Here is a 19,604-nt window from a genome sequence, read left to right as displayed (position 1 = left end):
TCAAACTCCTAATCTTGTCTTAATTTTTGCGAATGAGTTCATATATATAGACATGGGAAAAATTATGACCGTTGGGGACACCAGGGGAATTATTAAAATCGTTTTAAAAGAGTTTAAGAAAATTAACCCTATTTTAAACCCAAATAACCTCGGTAAAAATTGTGCAACCTGCGAGGTTCGGTCGACCATTTTTAAGGTTTGGTCGACCGGGTTGCTCAGTTCGGTTGACCAGACTTGAGGCGATTTCATAGCCTCCGAGGTTCAGTTGACCAAGCTAAGTTCAGGTGAACGAAGTTGAACGTTTGGTCAATCGGGCCATTTTACAACTGAGAGTTCGGTCGACTAGGGCGTTGGGATTTCCCACGTGCTAGTTTGGTCGACCTGGGCGTTGACACTCATTTTAAGGACGGTCGACCAACTGGTCAAACCATTGACTCTGTGGAGGTTTGGTCGACCGAAGTGTTTCTGTGTGTTGGGGTTCGGTCGACCGAACACACCAACTTTGTGCAATTCAGCCTTTTTCTTCTTATGAAGTCACCCCTATTCACATGATAATTAATTTTAAGATTATGGGGGGACTTTTCATGCAATATTTTGGATCCTATGGTCAGTCTAAGGTCTTTAAGCTTACCCTAAAAATCTGGCGTCGGTTGACCTTTGGTCAACCAAAGGGTGATTCCTAAGGTCCCGTGGTTCCCTATGGTCAGTCTATGGTCATCACTAAGCTTTTATCCATATCATGCATGCCATGCAATTATTACAGACCAAATTAAAAAATTAAATGCAATACAATAAAATTCAAATGTCTTCTTGTTGATCTTTTGCTCCTCTTCATGGAGTACGCCAGGTATATGTGCATTAAGATCCGTCTTGGCCTCCATTTCCCTTAAATCTTATGTGTGTGCTGAAATATGAACCTGTTCACAAACTAAAAACACACATAAGATACAGATGCTTTGTTAGCATCAAAACAGGGATCGGACTCAAAATGTCAAAAAACTATTTGGTGATTCATTTTATTTTTAGCCTCTTGGGTGTGGTGCTTAATATATGTATGTATATATATATATGTGTGTGTGTGTGTGTGTGTGTGTGTGTGTTTATGGAATATATTATGGGAGCTTTGTCAATTCTTGAAAACTCTATACATGGAGGCTACTCAATTAAGCACTTGTGTGTGGTTTTTACAGCCCCATTTGACATGATATTTGATGAGGGGCTTGATAATCGGAATTCTAATTGATCTCAGATGAGTGCTAATGCAGTCATACGTCACATTAGAAATATTAAAATCTTAACGAGCCTGCTTCTATTTCGTAAATTTACCCATCCCTTGTGTGTTGGGACTGCTGAGCAATGAAGGGCGAGTTTTACCCCTGTTTCTTGCATCCTTTTTGGAAGCTGAAAATTTAATACCTGAGACTTATTTTGGAGCAAGCTTTTGCAGATTTCATAACAGATAGACTTTTTCTTCAGCCTCTTTTAAAAGCTCAGTGATGCTTTCCTCAAAGAGCCAGTAGGAGTTGTCTCTCTGAAAATATACCTTGAGCCATTTGGGAGCAAGCTTTTGCAGGCTTTAAAACAGAGGGAATTTTTCTTCTGCATCTTTTAAAAGCTCAGTGATGCATTCCTTTAAAAGCCAATAGGAGTTCTCTCTCTGTTAAAACTTCACAATTGTTTGTTTGCTTGTTTGTTTTTTTTCCCCAGCCTCAAGGCTTTATTTTCCAATCCCTCATCAGATACCACAAAGTATTAGATACTTTTTAACTAAATTGCCACTAGTATGACAACCTTTTCTCATTGAATTTCCATCATCCAAAGCCTCTTGGTCATTTGAATATCATTTGAATAATCTACTTAGGCTGCCATTATGAGGATAGGGAAGGTTAGAGCTGAGATGCATTTTTTCATTGAAAGGAGACCATCTCTAGTTAAAACCCATCTCTCCTAGCTTAAGCAGGATGCAATCCCAACTGACATGGTCATAAGCCTTTTCCATTTCAAGCTTGCAAATCACTCACCTGTTCCCACTTATAAGTTAGGTGTCTAGTCTACTACCCCATTAGCCACAAGAACAACATCTACAGTCTGTATCCCTTCCGCAAAGGCATTTTAAAATGTCACAAAATAATATTCATCAAATTGTAACTTGGAAGTCCTCAATAGCAACCGAAACGATTATGGAGAATGCTCAGGGTTACATATTGTTCCTTCGATGATCGTACTACCAGGTACTTCTTGGTGAGCTCTAAATGATCAGATTTATAAGTAAGCGTCTCTTGTAAAATATAAGCAATGCCAAGTCCTTCACAGATTTGTGGAGTGGCTGTAAAGGTGACTTATCTATCAACTTTTCCACTAATCTGTCATTTGGTTCTCCCCATGGTCTTAAATTTCCACGAAATTGTCGAAATTTCCGTCACCCTCGAAATCGAAATGGTAGTTGATTTCCTCCTTGCATAATTTCGGTCGAAATAATAGCGAATCGTCTGAAATTTATCAAAATCTTGACTTTTTAGCAAAACTTGTCGAAATTTTAACTATACAATGAAATTTTGTCAGAATTCAAATAAGAGATTTAGGAGTGAAGTGAAATTTCGATTTTAATTTATTTTATCGAAACAAAAAAGTATTACAAGTGCTTTTGAAATTATATGAAAAAATAAACTTATAATAACATTTTATTTAACCATTCATGTCTAAATTATCATTATTTGTATAATAAATAATATTTAAATGATTTATGAATTTCATTTGTATTAATTGAATATGTTTAATAAACATTATCTCACAAATGTGTTTGATACACATAATATTATACAACTTTTCTATCTCATACAAAACATAGATGTATTTAATTTGTTATAGATTAGTCCTAAAACTTATATTATCATGTTTATTAACCATTTCTAAAGTTTCACAAAGAATTCCATGCTTTACTACTAATTTTCGTTATTTTTTCAAATCGAAATCGAAATTCCGTCCAAATTTCCGTTCTTTTGGAACTTCAAAATTTGAGTCAAAATCGAAATTTAAGACCTTGGTTCTCACTGAAAATAACCTACTTGTTTTGAACCTATTTTAAAAGAACTCAAAAAAATAGATGAGGGAATTAAGGACACTCACTAGAAAGATTAACCCAATCCACAATGAGGTACTGGAAAATACAGCATTTTCATTACTTGACCAACCGTGGGGAAAGGCAAATGCAACAGGTATACTAATTAGTAAGATTGATGTAGTTATGCTACCAAAGAGCCAAAGTGGAGCTATCCAGATGCACCACTTCATGTCTATTACCCTCCTTTAGAACTTTCAGAACCTCCTTCTCACTGAAGGAGCATTGGAGCTAGGATGCTTGCTTTTCACTAGGAAGGAAACTCTAGGTCCCTTAAGGAAGGACTTTTTTGAATCTGCTGTAGTTTGGAGCACAATCTCCCTTTAAGTTGCAGATAGCATCCTTTATTGCTCTTTGTTTTTCAGAGATTATACCATCAAATTGGCCCCTACCAAAAAATTCCTCTCCTTTTTGGGTTTGCTGCTTGTTCTTTTGAGACTTATTCTTGGATTTTGAATTTTGAAAGTCAAGTGCATGATTGAGAACTGAAGTTATCTGTTTTTGAGCATTTTGATGGACTAGATATTGAAGCTTCAGGAGAAGGTAAGCCAGAGGTCTTTGTTATAACATATTGCAAAGAGGTCTGTGGGGTTGGCCTGGGTTTGGGAGGCTGCATTTCCTTTGGGCATTGATTTTGGAAAACAAATAGTTCAAGCAAAGTGGCTTTCCTTCCATGGGAAGCAACATGTAGGAGAATTTTAACATTAGCGTCAGAGAAGAGGGTAGCTTTTGATTGATAGATGCTATCTTGGCAAAGAGGATTTGGGGACAACAGCACATCTTTCCGCACTACAGGTGGAGTAAAAGACTGTTGGATGTGGCATTGAGTAGGGATGGCAGTGGTGACGCAGCAGAGACTAGAGAAACTAAGCAGCAGTAGTACTATTGTGGAATTGAAGGTAAGTGGTAGAATCAGGGTGAATTTATCTCAATAAAAAAAATGAATTCGAGTGGGATATGGAAGGGCTTTAAGGTTAAAAGAAATGGCTCTTAGGCTGACAGCAGGAGACAGATGGCAGGGAAATTGATGCAATTGGAGGGTTTAAATGGTATGAATTGATCTGGATGTATGTGCAGGCATGGCTTGAAATACCGGTAGCAGGTAGCATAGTGTAATGGTAATGGTTAAAGCAGGAGGTGGAAGTAGCAGGTGTTACATGATGGGAAGTGGGTATAATGGCAGTGATTTTTTTTTTTCAAGCACACAATCCTAAATGTGTTTGGTTTATTTGCATGTTTTAAGCTCTTAACCCTTCTTGAAAAGAGTTTTGAGTCATTTTGCATTCTTTATTAACTTACTAACATTGTTTAATAATTTAAAAAAAAAATTATCTTTGTTTTAAACTATTATTGGTAGAAAAATTACACACACACACACACACATATATATATATATATATTACTTTTTCTTTAATCCACATGAGTGATAAATTAATTAATAAAACAAAATACATTATACACTCCATTAATCTATTAGGCACATTAGACATACAAAAAATAAAATAAAATAAAATAAAACAAATTCAATTGTTTTATTTGTTTAAAGGAATAAAAATTTAATAAACTTAAGTCTTAGACCAACAAGTTATATTGTGTAACTATAATCTAAGCTTTTAAATTATAACATATAACCATAACATTTATCACTAAATAAATAAAGGACTAGAAACTTGAACACGTCAAAAACTAGGAAGACAAGAAGCTTGAAGTTGAAAAATATAGAAAATAAACAAATTGCTATTATTATCAAAATAAATATTTTTTACAAAATAATGTCCATGTCAAATAGTTAATTAGAAAATCTTTTGTAAATATTAATAAAAATAAATAATGAGAATGACTTTTGAAAGGAAAAACATAAGAACAAGTAAAAAAATATAAAAAAAAAATCTTTTTAACCATAATAGACCCGTAGTGCTGTAACGGTTGCTACAGCTATGAATTTTTTTGCCACCTTTTAACTGTGTGTAACGGTATTGGTAACCCAAAAATCTGTTACACGTTATGCAACGGTCACACTAGCTATTTAAAACCATGTGTGCAGGTTTAGTGTTTGAAAGTTATTGGAAGTTGGAACATGGTTTTTGATTAGGCTTGCCTAGTAAGTGGGAACTTAGTTTGAAAGATGTGTTGTCATGCTCTGACAAGTAACCTGATGGCATTATAAAGGGAGGGACACTCTTGCTGAAAATTCAAATGCTTATTCAGCGCTTCATTTCATAAACTTGGTCCTATAAAGCTGGTACAGAGCATATATATAAAAGACGACTTGAGGATAAAAAATTGCTTGGGTTTCAAGTGAAGCAGGTGCCCAAATTCAATTTTAGAAACCAACTAAACTGCAACTATTGTGACACATGTTTAAAATTTGACCCTAACTGGCCCCTGAATCCCATTGCCAGGAATAGAAAAATTACCAAAAAAACCCTTGGACTCAAGATTTAAATGACAATTTTTGGATTTGTCTTCTAGAAAACTATGAAAGAAACCTTCCCTTTGAATTGCCTTGTTGAAGAATCCATGACTTTGGCCCTTGTCTTCGAAAGGGGATATATATATATATATATATATATATATATATATATATAATTGCAAAAGAAATATTGCAAAAATAAATATGTTCATAAAGAGAAAAGAGAGAATTACAACCTAGGAGAGGACAAGAGATCCTGATTGCATTAGCGACTAATGAAAATAAGAGAAGAACCGAAAAAAGAAATAAAACAAAACTAAATTTAACAAACCTTAATTCAGAAAGCCTCTTTTTAAGCCCTTACCTTGGTAATTGATAGAGCCCTATAATCTTGCTAGTTCTTGCTGACCTATAGTCAAGTTTATTTTAGCCCCATCCAATCAAACTTTATTCCCTCTTGGATCAGCCAGCCATATTCCCATATATCCAGAATTTCTTGAGCACCAACATCCTATGCACTAATCTCCTCTATTGGAGTAGGTAATAACTTATCCCTACTTTGATTACTCACAGCCAAATCTACACTTATTCCCCCCTCCTCAAAGATAGAAGCATCCTTCGAATCCTCAACCTCAAGTGTGGAAGGGGGCACATAGGAAATATCCCCAAGAGCGTCAGAAGAGTTTGCTCACAGCCAAGTTACACTCGATCCTCCCTCTCCAAAGATAGAAGCATCCTTCAAACCACCCTCAAGCTGTAGAAGGGGGCACATAAGAAATATCCCCAAGAGCCTCAGAGGAGTTGAAAATATAATCCAAACTTCTGCAAATCTCATCCAGCATTAGACCTCTTATCACTTGTAAATTCACTATCGTATTCATTGTCCTCTTTAGAAATATCCCCCATTTTTTTTACAACAACAACAACCACCAAGCATTAAGTCCCACTTGGTGGAGTCAGCTACATGAATTCTCTTCCACAATTTTGCAATAGAACCCAACAAAATTTATTTCTCGCTAAAGCCATATTTAGGAAAAAATATCTTCTATTATTATTATTTTCTTTATTCTTCATTTTTGAATAGAATTCCCCTAAATCTGTAAACCTGACTGAAATCTATAAACCTTTGAATGGGTCAGGATCATGTCAATAATTTTGCTGCACTTTGAATTTTTGTTATTCTGGGTTGGATATGAGAAAATAGGAGGAATTCCAACTTCTGAAACTTTTATTTAGTGTGAAGAAGTTTAGGATACAATACGAGCATGGAGTGCTAGAATGTGGATGAAAATATTTAATTCATGGATGACACAGTGAGTTAATTGTAAATAATAATGTTACTTGTGCTCCCAAATGCATTTTTTGTTTATATTTTCAATCCGATAAGAATTATTATTTATTGCTGCTGCAAAGTTGTTAGAGATGACGTTTGGTTAGTGTTTAGGTAGATTTATGTTATTGGTTAAGACTGGGAACGATTAGGTACATTTTGGTTGAATTTGGGTGATAACATAGAATGTGATCTGGAAAATTTCTGACTCTTGATACCAGTTATGCTTATTGATAGTTGAGCTAGGCTTCCTTATATTGATGCTTTAGTGATGAAGTTGATGTCTCAGTGTTTTCACATTGTGAGTTGCATGGAATGAATTTTCATTTATTGTGTATATTGTGTTATTTATTAAATCAGTGTTTTTTTTTTTTTTTTTCAAGTAATTATTTCTTTCTGCCATCTTTTATTGTCCTTTCCTGTATCACATTACTAACCTTGGACTCCTTGATTAGATTAATCAATTAGAGAAGGACAAAGATGTTGTTGCTCAGGCGCAAGCGATAGCAACACTTGAGGCATTACCACAGCTTTCATTTTCTGTTGTCAACGCTCTCAATAATTTTCTCAGTGACTCTAAGGTTTTTATTACTTTTCAAAAGTTTGATTAGTTGGTATTTAATGATATAAAGACTTACATTTCCTTTGGTGCTACCATTAGGCCTTCTGGAGAGTTCGAATTGAGGCAGCATTTGCATTGGCTAGTACAGCATCAGAGGTATTATAATTGTTCTCCTTCCTCATCCAATATGTTCTCTTTATTCTCTAATTATATAACCTGTAAATCTAAAGTTCATAAGTTTTATGTTCTTAAAATTTTATGGTCGACATTCACCAAAGCCATTTTTTTGAAGTGATATGTTAGGTGCAAATTCTTCAAAAGACAATTCTGTTTATATATATTTATTCATTTTTTTTTTGCACCCTTGCCCTAAAAAATACTGTCTAAATACTGATGAAATGTTGAAAGAGTTGCTTTGCTATTGTTTATAACGATGTTTTAAAAGGCAAAGGAGTAAGGTGAGGCATTTTAACGCATAAGAGGCGAGGCATAAGCCTTTTGAGAATTTTATTTTTAGATAAAAATATGAAATAAATTACATATACTTTTAAAAATAAGGAAAATAATTAAGTACATTACAAATAAAATATAAAAAGAATAATTTGTGAATTGCTTGTTTGACATTCATAAATTACTAACTTGAATTCATTAAGTCATGCCAAGAGACAGCTATAACTTCACAAATTTCAAGTTATTTTCAATAATTGGGATGCAACTCTATTATTTTGCAAAGGTTGAGGTTTAAGATTTTTAGATACCAACTTGTATTATGACATTCCTTCCATATAAACATGTTAAAATTTTCTAGCAAAATCTAACTTGAAACTCATGCGCCTAAAATGCATAAGACCCTACTAAAATGGCTCAAAAGGTGTGCCTTATCTACAAATGCATTAGCCTTGGTTTTTAACATGTTGGCCTTTTGGGGATTTGGCATTTTAGACTAAGTCTCAAGGCATTTTAGGCATGCTTTTTCTTGAGGCGAGCCTTGATTTAGCAATTTAAAACATTGGTTTATAACCAAGGTCTTAAATTTCGATTTCGACTCAAATTTTGAAACTCTAAAAGTAAGGAAATTTGGACGGAAATTTCGATTTCGATGTCAATTTCAATTTCGATTTGAAAAAATAACGGAAATCAGTCATAAAGCATGGAATTCTTTGTGAAACTTTAGAAATGATTAACAAACATAATACTGTAAGTTTTAGGACTAATATATTAGAAGTTAAATACATCTATGTTGTGTATGAGGTGGAAAAGTTATAATATAGTATGTGTATCAAACATATTTGTAAGATAATGTACAATAAACATATTCAGCGCATACAAATGAAATTCATAAATCATTTAAATATTATTTATTATACAAATAATGATAATTTAGACATAAATGGCTAAATAAAATTATGCTGTAAGTTTATTTTTTCATATAATTTCAAAAGCATTTGTAGTAATATTTTGTTTTGATAAAAATAAATAAAATAAATTAAAAAGAAATTTCACTTCACTCCTAAATCTCTTATTTGAATTCCAAAGTTTCGCTGAAATTTTGAGATTTCGATAAATTTTGAGATGATTCGTTGAGATTTCGATGGAAATTATGCAAGACCGAAATCGTCTGCCATTTCGATTTCGAGGGTGACGGAAACCAGAAATTTCTATGGAAAGACAGTTTCGTGGAAATTTAATACCATGTTTATAACACATGGATGTCATCTAAGATGTTTTCGCCAATTTTAGGTGTTGTAATTTTGTTAAATATGTATAATGAACTCATTAACCAAAAGAAAAAAATTACTTATCCCAAAATTTGATTCCTTTATGACATCAATGGGGTTCATTTATAGTTGTTGGATTGAGAAAGATTGCTCTCTGCCTTCTTAGCTAAATGGTAGAAGTTACTTAACCTTGACATTGACAAAAATAATAAAGTTGGAAATCATGCAGTGCCCTTCACTTTGTTCCTTGGCTATGCCTGTTTGGATGAAGGATGAAAATACCTTTTGACATGAATCACCATGTGGTCTAGCAGGAAACTGATTGGGCTGGTTTACTCCATCTTATTAAATTTTATCAAAGTCGGAGATTTGACATGAACATTGAACTTCCCAAGTGAGCTTCTTAACTCTTACTTTCCGATTTTTTGCTAATCTCAAACAATGGAGTTTCAAAATTCATTTGTGGTGTTTTTTCTCTTGCTAGGCCAAATGATTTTCATGATTTTCCGGAGTACTTTGTTCTTGAGGTAATGCATTGAGGTAGGATTGTAAAAAGTTACTCATGGTCTAATCAATTTGTTTGATATTTGCATCGTAATTGGTTTCGGTTCAGTGATATCATATTGTTTGTTGGTGTTAAACTTTTTCATGTAGTTATTGTAGATGCCTTGGGTATTTGTGAGTAGATAGCTAGTGATATCTAATCCAATATTTTCAAACATGAAAGCATTAGGGGAGACTTTTTACCCCCATGTATGGTTAGGTGTATTCCTGGGGGCATTGAGGTATTAATTATGACTATAAATGGTAAAATTTGTCAGAGTTAACAGGTACTAGTATTGAGTGTCAAGGAGGTGTCATGCATGAAAATTTCATTGCTGATGCAAGAAGAAATTGAATTCATATTTTGAACATAAATGAAGAGAAATATGAATGAAATTCGCTGTTTACAAAGTTATGAGGACCCAAACACAATAATTAACAATGAAATTTAAAATGAGTTTGACAGTTAACAAATATAGTAATTAACACGTGAAACTAAAAATGAAACTGGCAGTTAGCAAATGCAATTTTTAATGCAGTGAATTAAATGAATTTGCCATTAATGGTGAAAATTGTGAAATACATGAGGGGGAAAAAAATCTTGCTTTAGATTTGAAGCAACTCCAGCCTTCTTGCTGCCTACCACATGGGAAACAATATTTTGTCAACTGCAATGACCATCCTTCATATTCACTAAAGCCAAGGGTGCCACTGCATCGGGTCCACAGTTTGTAAGGGAGAACAGTCCAGTGGGAGGATTGAAGAGTTTCACCTGCTGCATTTTTTTTTTTTAGTATATGCCCAATGTGCATTATGAATGATGCCATCGGAATTGCAATGTTTAGAAATATTCCACAACATTATCTGGTCTAAATGTGAATGAAGCAACCAAATTGAACTTCAAAATTTTTTAAAGAAATTATTGGAAAGTGGATCCTAAGAAACAGCAAAATTTTGCATAAAATAGAGGAATAACTTAGGCATTCTCTTATTAAAAAAATCAATAATTAATAAAACAATAGATTAGTTGTTTGTGAACTTCCACAAAAGAATGAAAGAGAAAAACTAAAATCACCTCCATGCCGGCGAAAACCCCATGTATTCATGAAAACAAAGTAAAAAGGAGAGGAGTAACAATTATTTAATTGAGAAAGTGGCAATTGTTGATTGGTAAGCCTCACAGAGTTACAATATGTACTAGATACATAACTTCGAAACAAGAAGTTCAAAGGCTTTAGGTGCATCCAAGTCACTAGCCTCACTGTTGGGCACGAGCATTTGAGGGAATAGCAACACCAATAATGCCTGAACCACTTCCAGGTAGTTCAAACCATCTCCACTTTTGACCATTACCTTCACCTTCTTCAATGTGAACTCTTGAATGTCACAATAGGAAGGACAAACTCTTACTGGGCATTCAGGAATTCAGGATAAACTGTTAATGAGCATTTAAAATTTTCTCAACTTATCAAAGGATGAGATTAATGCTAAAAAATAAAAACAACGAACTGATGACAAGTGAAGGGAAGACGCAGAATTGATTATCCCATAACCTGTTACTACCTGGGAACAAACATGCAAAGAAGTTGCATTAATTTTACTTGGATTTAAAACCTAGGAAATATTTTGTTTCATATTTCAAGTCACTCTTGAGTTAATTATCTGCAAAACAGAATTAGTGATGACAAGATAGACAACATCATTATCTGAAAATGCTAAAAAGGCAATCTGATTGGTGGACTTTTGTTGTGTTTTCTTAATTTCTCCTTGGATTTAAAACCAAGGAAATATTTTGTTTCATATTTCAAGTCACTCTTGAGTTAATTATCTGCAAAACATAATTAGTGATGACAAGACAGAACATCATTATCTGAAAATGCTAAAAAGGCAATCTGATCGGTGGACTTTTTTTGTGTTTTCTTAATTTCTACCTAGTGCATAAACTCTTCATGGGATAGACTGACTGAATCACCAACAAAAGAACTCAGTGGGTGGTGTAAGTTGCAATTTGTTGATGAGAATTTAACAAATGCTTCCCCTGGATGAAAATGCCTATGTTGGTTATCCATACAAATCTAAACAATAACATCTCATTAAGTGCATTTTGTATACTTGAATCTATCATGATTCATGACCAACACCAAGATCATGGCCTTGACCACAAGTATGGATAAATCTTAAGAGTAGATAATGACCATCTAAACAGTAGTGTCAACCATGGCTTCTTGAAGCACTAAATGTTTGTAGAAGATGTGCAAGTGGTTCTAGTAAAGGGGTAAAAAAGAGATTTACAGGTGTGAAATGTATGGTGGTATGTTCTTAACACACAAATATCAACATTCATAGCACCGTAAAAAACTTGGAATGAAACATGGTATCTTACATCACCATTCTGCAAGACTAGAAATCACGAAATTCAAAAATCATTACATTGACTCAACTTGCATGACAAGTACATGAGACTATTCCTAAAATAAAAAACATGCCTGGGGGTCTAATTAGTTGAGGCAAATACCTTCTTAGAATAAATAAATCTGGAACACATTTATTTTTACTCCAATTGAACATGTCTAGAAGTTTGGGGCTATGGCCTCCAAAATGATAATGGTTTCATTCCTTTGGTTGCTTATGAACTCAAAAAGCGTATGTGCAGCATGGGGTCTGTCTTCAGGGGCAGTGTAAGCTGCCCATACTTTTTTCTATGCTGGTTCTTGACATTTTTTAAACCTATTGCTATTTTCAACATTTGAGTTTGATCTCCAATTTGGCTTAAATGCTTTCATTGATTAAGTAGAAGTAAAAGATGTCAGAATAAGAAGAAAAACAGATGAACAAGAGAGAAAAGGGGTTGATAAATCAATAGCAGTGGTAATTCCCATTCTAAATTAATGCTGTCATACCATGCTAGGTTTAAGAGAAGATAGAAGATAAAATTAAGGGTATGTGAAAAAAGAAGAATGATGAGGAATAAACTAGAGTAACCTTACAGTTATGATATGTCGAGATGCAAATCATGCACAGAACTTTTGGTAATTCGAAAATTCAAATGTTACAAAGTCTTCTCTCTCAGTGAACTTGGGAATTTTCCCATTTTATTTTATTTTTATTTTTTGTGGGCATAAATTATTTTTAAAGGCACCAAGGACATGCCAACCCATGATCAAGAAAAAGGATTTACAAAAAATAAGAAATCACAGACAAGAAATCTCCAGCCAAGATGAGGGATCTTAAGAAAACTCCAAAACTCCAAAAGAAAAAAAAAAGGTATTCAACATCACATCCTTTAATTTCTGTACATTCCCCTCCAGGATTTCATAAAGAAAAGGCAGCCCGGTGCACAAAGCTCCCGCATATGCGGTATATGAGGAAGGGGCAGACCACGATGGGTCTATAGTACGCAGCCTTACCTTGCATTTTTGCAAGGGGCTGTTTCCATGCCTCGAACACCTCCAGGTCACACAGTGACAACTGTCTTGGAGCTTACTTCTTTGTTATAATGTTATGCTTGTCGAAGGAAGTTGTCCTTCCATCAGGAGGGGTATCAGTCGCAGGTTCTCAACTCTTCGGGGGAGTATTTTTGAAAGTTTTGTTTTGTTTCTTTGTTTTTTTGTTTTTTTTTTTGTTTTTTGTTTTTTGTTTTGTTTTTGTTTTTGTTTTTATTTTTATTTTTTTATAATCCAAGAAAATCTGGCTTTTCAACGTCATCGTACTATTTGGAAGGCCAAAGTCCTCTCTAAGATTAAGGCTTTTATTTGATTAGTTGTTCATGGAGTTGACACCAACAATCTGTCGCCTTTTAAGGCCTTATCTTCGGATGTATGCTCTTTATGTTTTCAAAGTTCAGTGTCTTCTTCTCTTCTGTTCCTTCGTTGTTAATTTTCTTGGATAGTGTGGAACAAATTATTTGGAGTATTCGGAGAAATTGGGTTTATCTAGAGTTGGTGAGTATTCATTAAATATCTCATTTGAGTGTTTTGGAAGGAGATGGTTCCACTCTGTGTGGGTGTGGGTTTTTTGCTGTCTTCTGGGGTATTTGGTTGGACAGGAATGCTTGTATTTTCATGGGAAGATGATGCCTTGCTCTATGCCCTGGTATGGAATACATCATTCTGGCATCATTGTGAGCTTTCACTGCTTTTTGTTTCGAAGGGTTGTCTTCTTATGATCTACAGTGTGTTTGGATGGCAGTACAGTTTTGATGCTCCCTCACCCTGTGTGTGTGTTTTAATATTATCTCCTCTAAGGATGTTTTATTACTCTTCTTTTTGTTTCCATCTTTTCAGTAATTTTTTTTTTTAAATCAATAAAATCATTGATTGCAGGATTTGTGCATGACATCTGCGCATAAAATTCTTATGTAATTTGAAATTTTCACTATGCTATGACAGTCTCTAGTATCCCAGTAGATGCACGTAACAAAAACACATAAATGGTCCGAGGAAATTTATTCTATGCTATACTCATGACTGCTGCATTATATTTTTTCTTCACACGGAAAATGAATGGGACAATCATATGTTTAATGGAGTGTACTATATTGCAATAAGTGGATTGGAAAATAAACCAATCCCAACTCATGCCTACAAATTGCAAATTCTTCATTATGAGGACTATTAAATAATCACTATTAGCAGCTTATTTTCCATAAAATTTAAACATACATGTAGGATTTTATTATTCTTTATTATTACTTTGAAACGTCTTAATTGCGCTGCATGAATCTCTCTCACCTAGACAACAAACTTTATTTTCTCAAGATGGTGGTAGATCACAAATTACCTATTAACAGATTAATAAAAAAAAAAAAAAATTGTCTAGGAGAAAATTGTCTGTCTACACCAGGACTTAAGACGTTCCATGACATTTAAGGCCTTTATCACTGCTTTACTATTCTTTTATGTCATCTAAAATTGACCATCTTACTCATCTATAATTCTTTGGTGATGACAGTACGAATTTTAGATGGCTCTCTTTCTCATGTCCTTATTTATACGCTGTCTGATTCCTATATATAGCATTATGCCACACATATTTGCATTATTCATCTAATTTTTTTTGCAAGTGATTAAATTTTTTCACTAATATTTTGGCCATCAAAGGCAACGTGCTTTAAAATTGAATAAGTGCTTGAAGAAGAGAGCAGAGCACTTAATAGTGTTCAAGAGCACAAAAGATAAGAGTTTAAATAGATTTTATCTTGCTTCTAATGGAAGGATTGCAAAGTTATGGAGGTAGAAGTTGAACTATGCAAAATAAAGTACTAGTGGTAGATATATGTGTTGAAGAATGAAAGAGCGATGGTGATGCAAGTCAATTTAACAGATTTTGGTGGCAGCACCTAAAGGAGAAAATATAATACAATTTAAAGAAAATGATTGGTCAATAAGAAATAATGTTGGGCCAAGCACTCTTTAGAAGACTTTAAACTTAGGATTGAAAAATGAGAAAAAGACTAAAAAGTAGAGATTTTTCTGCGAAGTTGAAGTCAATGATGTTCATTACTCTTTAAAGAAGGTGCAAAATTGGAAAAGTTGTAGCCTGTAGGTTCGTATGGCATTCCAATTGAAGTTTGGAAACACTTAGGAGATAACAGAGTTATGTGGTCAATTAATTTTGTTAGTAAAATTGTAAGGACAGGTGTTTTAAAAGGTGAAGGCATAAAGCAAGGCGTTCTAACCCTTAGGCGAAGGTATAAGCCTTAAGGCGTTGGGGTGTAAGCCTTTTGAGAATTTTATTTGTAGATAAAAATATGTAAATGTATTACAGATATTCTACAAATGAAGAAAAAATTAATAAAATCAGAAAAATAATGTAAACAAAAAAAATCAGGGATAATTTGCAAACGACTTGTTGGACATTCAAAAATTACTAACTTAAATTCATTACATGGATCGTGACAAGAGGTAGCTATAAGCCTATGACATTACAAAGTTCAAATTATTTTCATGATTTGAGATAGAACTCTCAATTATTTTGGAAAGGTTGAGGTTCAAGAGTTTTAGAATTCAACTCATATTATGACATTTCTTTTGTATATGCATATAATTAAAATTTTCTAGCTAAATCTAAGTCCTGAATCACATACCTAAAATGCACAAGCCTCAACTGAAAAGGAGTGCCTTTTGTGCTAATGCGTAAGCCTTAGCATGCAATGCGTTAGACTTTTTGGGATTTGGAATTTTGGATTGAGCTTCAAGGTGTTTTAGGCATGCCTTGCCTTGTGGTGAGCCTTGATTGAGCCTTCTAAAACATTGATAAGGACTAAGAAAATGTAGATGAAATGAGAAGATCACTTCAATACTAAAGGAAGGGGATCCACTGATGCAGATTGGGCAGGCTCGGTTATTGACAGGAGATCCACGTCAGGATACTGTACTTATGTCTGGGGAAATATGTTACATGGCGAAGCAAGAAACAGAATGTGGTTGCAAGGAGCAGGGCCGAGGCAGAATATAGGGCTATGGCTAACGGAGTTTTTGAGATGCTATGGCTGAAGAGAATTCTTGAAGAGCTGCGGATGCTGGTGAACATGCCAATGAAGTTGTATTGTGACAACAAAGCTGCCATAAGTATTGCTCAAAATCCAATACAAAATGACCGCATGAAGCATGTAGAGATTGACAGACACTTCATAAAAGAGAAGATTGATAGTGGATCTGTTTGCATGCCTTTTGTTCCTACTACTCAACAAATAGCCGATATCTTCACCAAAGGACTTTTCAGACCTAGTTTTGAGCTCTTTGTAAGCAAGTTGGGCATGATAGATATCTACGCTCCAACTTGAGGGGGGGGGGGGGTGTCGGATTTTTAGGGAATAAATTAGGAAATTATGGAAATTGCTATTTCAGTTTCTAGTAGTTTCAGTTTCCTGTTTTCTAGCCTAGAGATCTGCTGATTTGAATTGCTGATTTTGTGGTGATTTGATTTGCTGATTTTGTGGCCTTCGTCTACTATTTATCTTGTAATCGTTTCTCTTGAAATTCAATAAGAATGGTTATTCTTCTTCTAAAAAATCCTTCAAGTTTTGTTGGTCAATTGTTGTTTGTTTTTATGTATCATTCATTATTATTATTATTATTATTATTATTATTATTATTTTTTAATTTTTTATCCTTTTCTTTTCAGGATCTCATGTCCTCACCTAAGTTGTAATTTGTCCCTCCCCCTCTCTTAATATTTCTTCTTTTTATCTTTCTTTTTTATTTTAAAAACGACTTCCAGGAAACAAGTATTTTTATTATGACCGTTTGGATGCAGGAACGGCAGATTGGCAAATAAATTGTGTCAGAACATTTTTCTAGAGGCTTGCTTACACTCTGATAAAGGAGCAGAAACAGATATTATGCAAAATAAAATCTTTAAAAGAAAAAGAAATTGTCTCTAGCCCTTTCACATTTTTGTTGGCTCTGTAGAACAGTTGTTTTGTGTTGCTTTCTTGTCAGATGTTGATGTATAATATATTAAATGTAAATAAAAATAATTTTTTTCATTCGGTATGGATGCATGACATCTGCCCTTCTTTTGATATTGATTTTTCTACTTGCATTCTTAATTTATTTAATTACTTAACTTCCCTATGATCCTCTAACAGGTTCTAATACCTATATTTTTTTCTTCTATTCTTTAGGCCATCCCACATGCTATTGCTATGGTGAGATCAGCTGATAAGAAAAGCCCAAGAGAAGCTGTGGAGTTTGTTTTACAACTTTTAAAGGTAGTCATTTCCACTTGGCCTCCCCCCTATGTAATAATGAGAAGGATGATATTTGAGTGTGTTGAAGAAGAAGAAAAACAGCAATGTTTTAGTGTATTTGGTATTATTTTTTATGTTCACTTCTATTTTCCAAATTATCTGAGATGTCAAATCTGCTCAACACCATTTTCTTCATTGTAATATGTGGAATGTATTTCTGTATTTTTAACCATTCCACAAATTTTCCCAGTGGTTAACTATAGAATTAAGTATTGTTTTTATATGACATAATGTTAAGAAAATGAGCTAAATAGGGCCTGTTGAGCCTAATTTAAGATTATCAAACACAGATTCCAGATTTTGTTGGACTCTGGCATCTGAAGTAACACACTAACACTCAAATTCATCTAGATATCCAAATTGCACTCGTCTTGTAACATAATGGTTCGAATTGTCCCTCTTTTGAGAAGGTCTTTCATTATATAGGCAAGACTGCCAATTATACAAGAAAACTTAAATATGTACATGCTAATTACACAGAGTGATTTTAGGAAGCTATATATGGTAAGCTAGCTAATTTACATAGAGTGATTTTAGGAAGCTATACATGGTAAGCTAAATCTCCTCTCCTATTTATGAAAGTATATGCAGCCTAGACTAATAGCTATTAACAAGGCATAATTTATTGCCTTCTATTGACATCCCTCCTCAAATTGATGCGGGTTATCCATAAGCATTAATTTGTTTGTAAGAAAATTATGCCATTGCCGTGTGAGAGCCTTAGTGAAAATATCCACCACTTGAAGATTGCTAGACACATGAGGAAGAGAGATAGTCTGAGCTTCAAACGCCTCACGGATGAAGTGGCGATCAACCTCGATATGTTTAGTGTCTTCATGGAAGATGGGATTGGCTGAAATGTGAATGGCACTAGTATTATCCGCATGCAGAGAAGTAGGACCACCTGGAGAGAAGTCAAGTTCAGCCAATTGCCCTCAGAGCCAATGCATCTCAGCGCATGCTTGGTACATGGCCCTATATTCGGACTCAGTAAAGGACTTAGAAACACGGTCCTGTTTCTTGCTTTTCCAAAAAATAAGAACCGGACGAAGAAAAATACACCAACCCGTAGTAGAATGTCAAGTGTCACTGCAACCGGCATAATCAACATCATTATATGCTGCAAGATCAAGTGAAGTGCCAGCAGTATAGAAAAGTCCCTGCAAAGCTGTGCCATGGACATAGCGAATGATTCATCGAACTGCAGCCATATGAAGGTGCCGAGGAGAAGCCATGAACTGACTAACCTGCTGGACTTCTTAAGAAATATCAGGTCTAGTAATTGTAAGATAGACCAAGCTGCCAACTAGAGTATGATAAGTTACAGGGTCTGATAACAAGTCACCCTCTTCTTTGCGCAGCTTGAGATTAAGTTCCATGGGAGTATCAAGACGGGTAGAGTCCTGGAGACCAACAACAGCCACCAAATCCTGGGCAGACTTGTCCTGACAGAAAAATACCATGTGAACCAGCAGTAACTTCTAGACCAAGAACATACGTAAGAGATCCTAGATCCTTCATGTGAGAAGAGTCCTGTAAATACTGCTTTAGTTGGGAGATGTCATCAACATACACCAATAGAATGACAACGCCAATCTCAGTTTTGCGAAGAAACAAAGATGCATCATACTTGCTTTTGAGGAAAGCAAACTTGAGTAGGGTAGAAGTAAATTTCTCATACCATGCAAGATGGGCATGTTTGAGATCATACAAGGAGCGGCACAACTTGCACACTGCCGAAGTAGGAGTGGAAAGTAAACCTACAGGAGGATGCATATAAACATCTTCCTTGAGACCCCCGTGAAGAAAGGCATTCTTCACATCTATTTGGTGCAAATCTCAATTTTGAGAAGCGGCAATAGCCAAAATTGTGTGGATGGTGGTCATTTTGGCCACCGGCGCAAAAGTTTCCTTGTAATTTACTCCATATTCTTGATTATTTCCAAGAGCTACTAAGCGGGCTTTAGACCTGTCCAAACTACCATCAGACCTAACCTTAATAGAATAGACCCACTTACATCCAAGTGGAGTTACAATCCACCACTTCCCAAGTCTTATTAGCCTCAAGAGCACATAGTTCCTCCAGCATGATCTGCTGCCAGCATTTCTCTTTGACTGTGTGTGAGTAACCAATAGGAACAGAAATAGAAGATAGAGTGGCAGACAG

At 34.7% G+C, this 19,604-nt stretch overlaps 1 protein-coding gene across 2 annotated transcripts in view; it reads left to right on the top strand.

Annotated features, from left to right (window-relative positions):
* The window catches only part of LOC131146649 (transcription initiation factor TFIID subunit 2), a 122,169-nt gene that overhangs the window by 41,386 nt on the left and 61,179 nt on the right, over positions 1 to 19,604 (top strand). For both annotated transcript variants that reach the window (XM_058096382.1, XM_058096383.1), the window contains 5 exons: positions 7,317 to 7,442; positions 7,523 to 7,579; positions 9,456 to 9,535; positions 9,626 to 9,668; positions 17,312 to 17,398. In XM_058096382.1, the coding sequence (XP_057952365.1) occupies positions 7,317 to 7,442; positions 7,523 to 7,579; positions 9,456 to 9,535; positions 9,626 to 9,668; positions 17,312 to 17,398 (393 nt within the window). The remainder of the gene's footprint in view (positions 1 to 7,316; positions 7,443 to 7,522; positions 7,580 to 9,455; positions 9,536 to 9,625; positions 9,669 to 17,311; positions 17,399 to 19,604) is intronic.

The sequence above is a fragment of the Malania oleifera genome, chromosome 13 (genome assembly GCF_029873635.1).
Source record: "Malania oleifera isolate guangnan ecotype guangnan chromosome 13, ASM2987363v1, whole genome shotgun sequence".
NCBI classification, from domain to species: domain Eukaryota; kingdom Viridiplantae; phylum Streptophyta; class Magnoliopsida; order Santalales; family Ximeniaceae; genus Malania; species Malania oleifera.
Note: the sequence above shows the minus strand (reverse complement) of the source record. Positions and strands in the feature narration are given on the sequence as shown.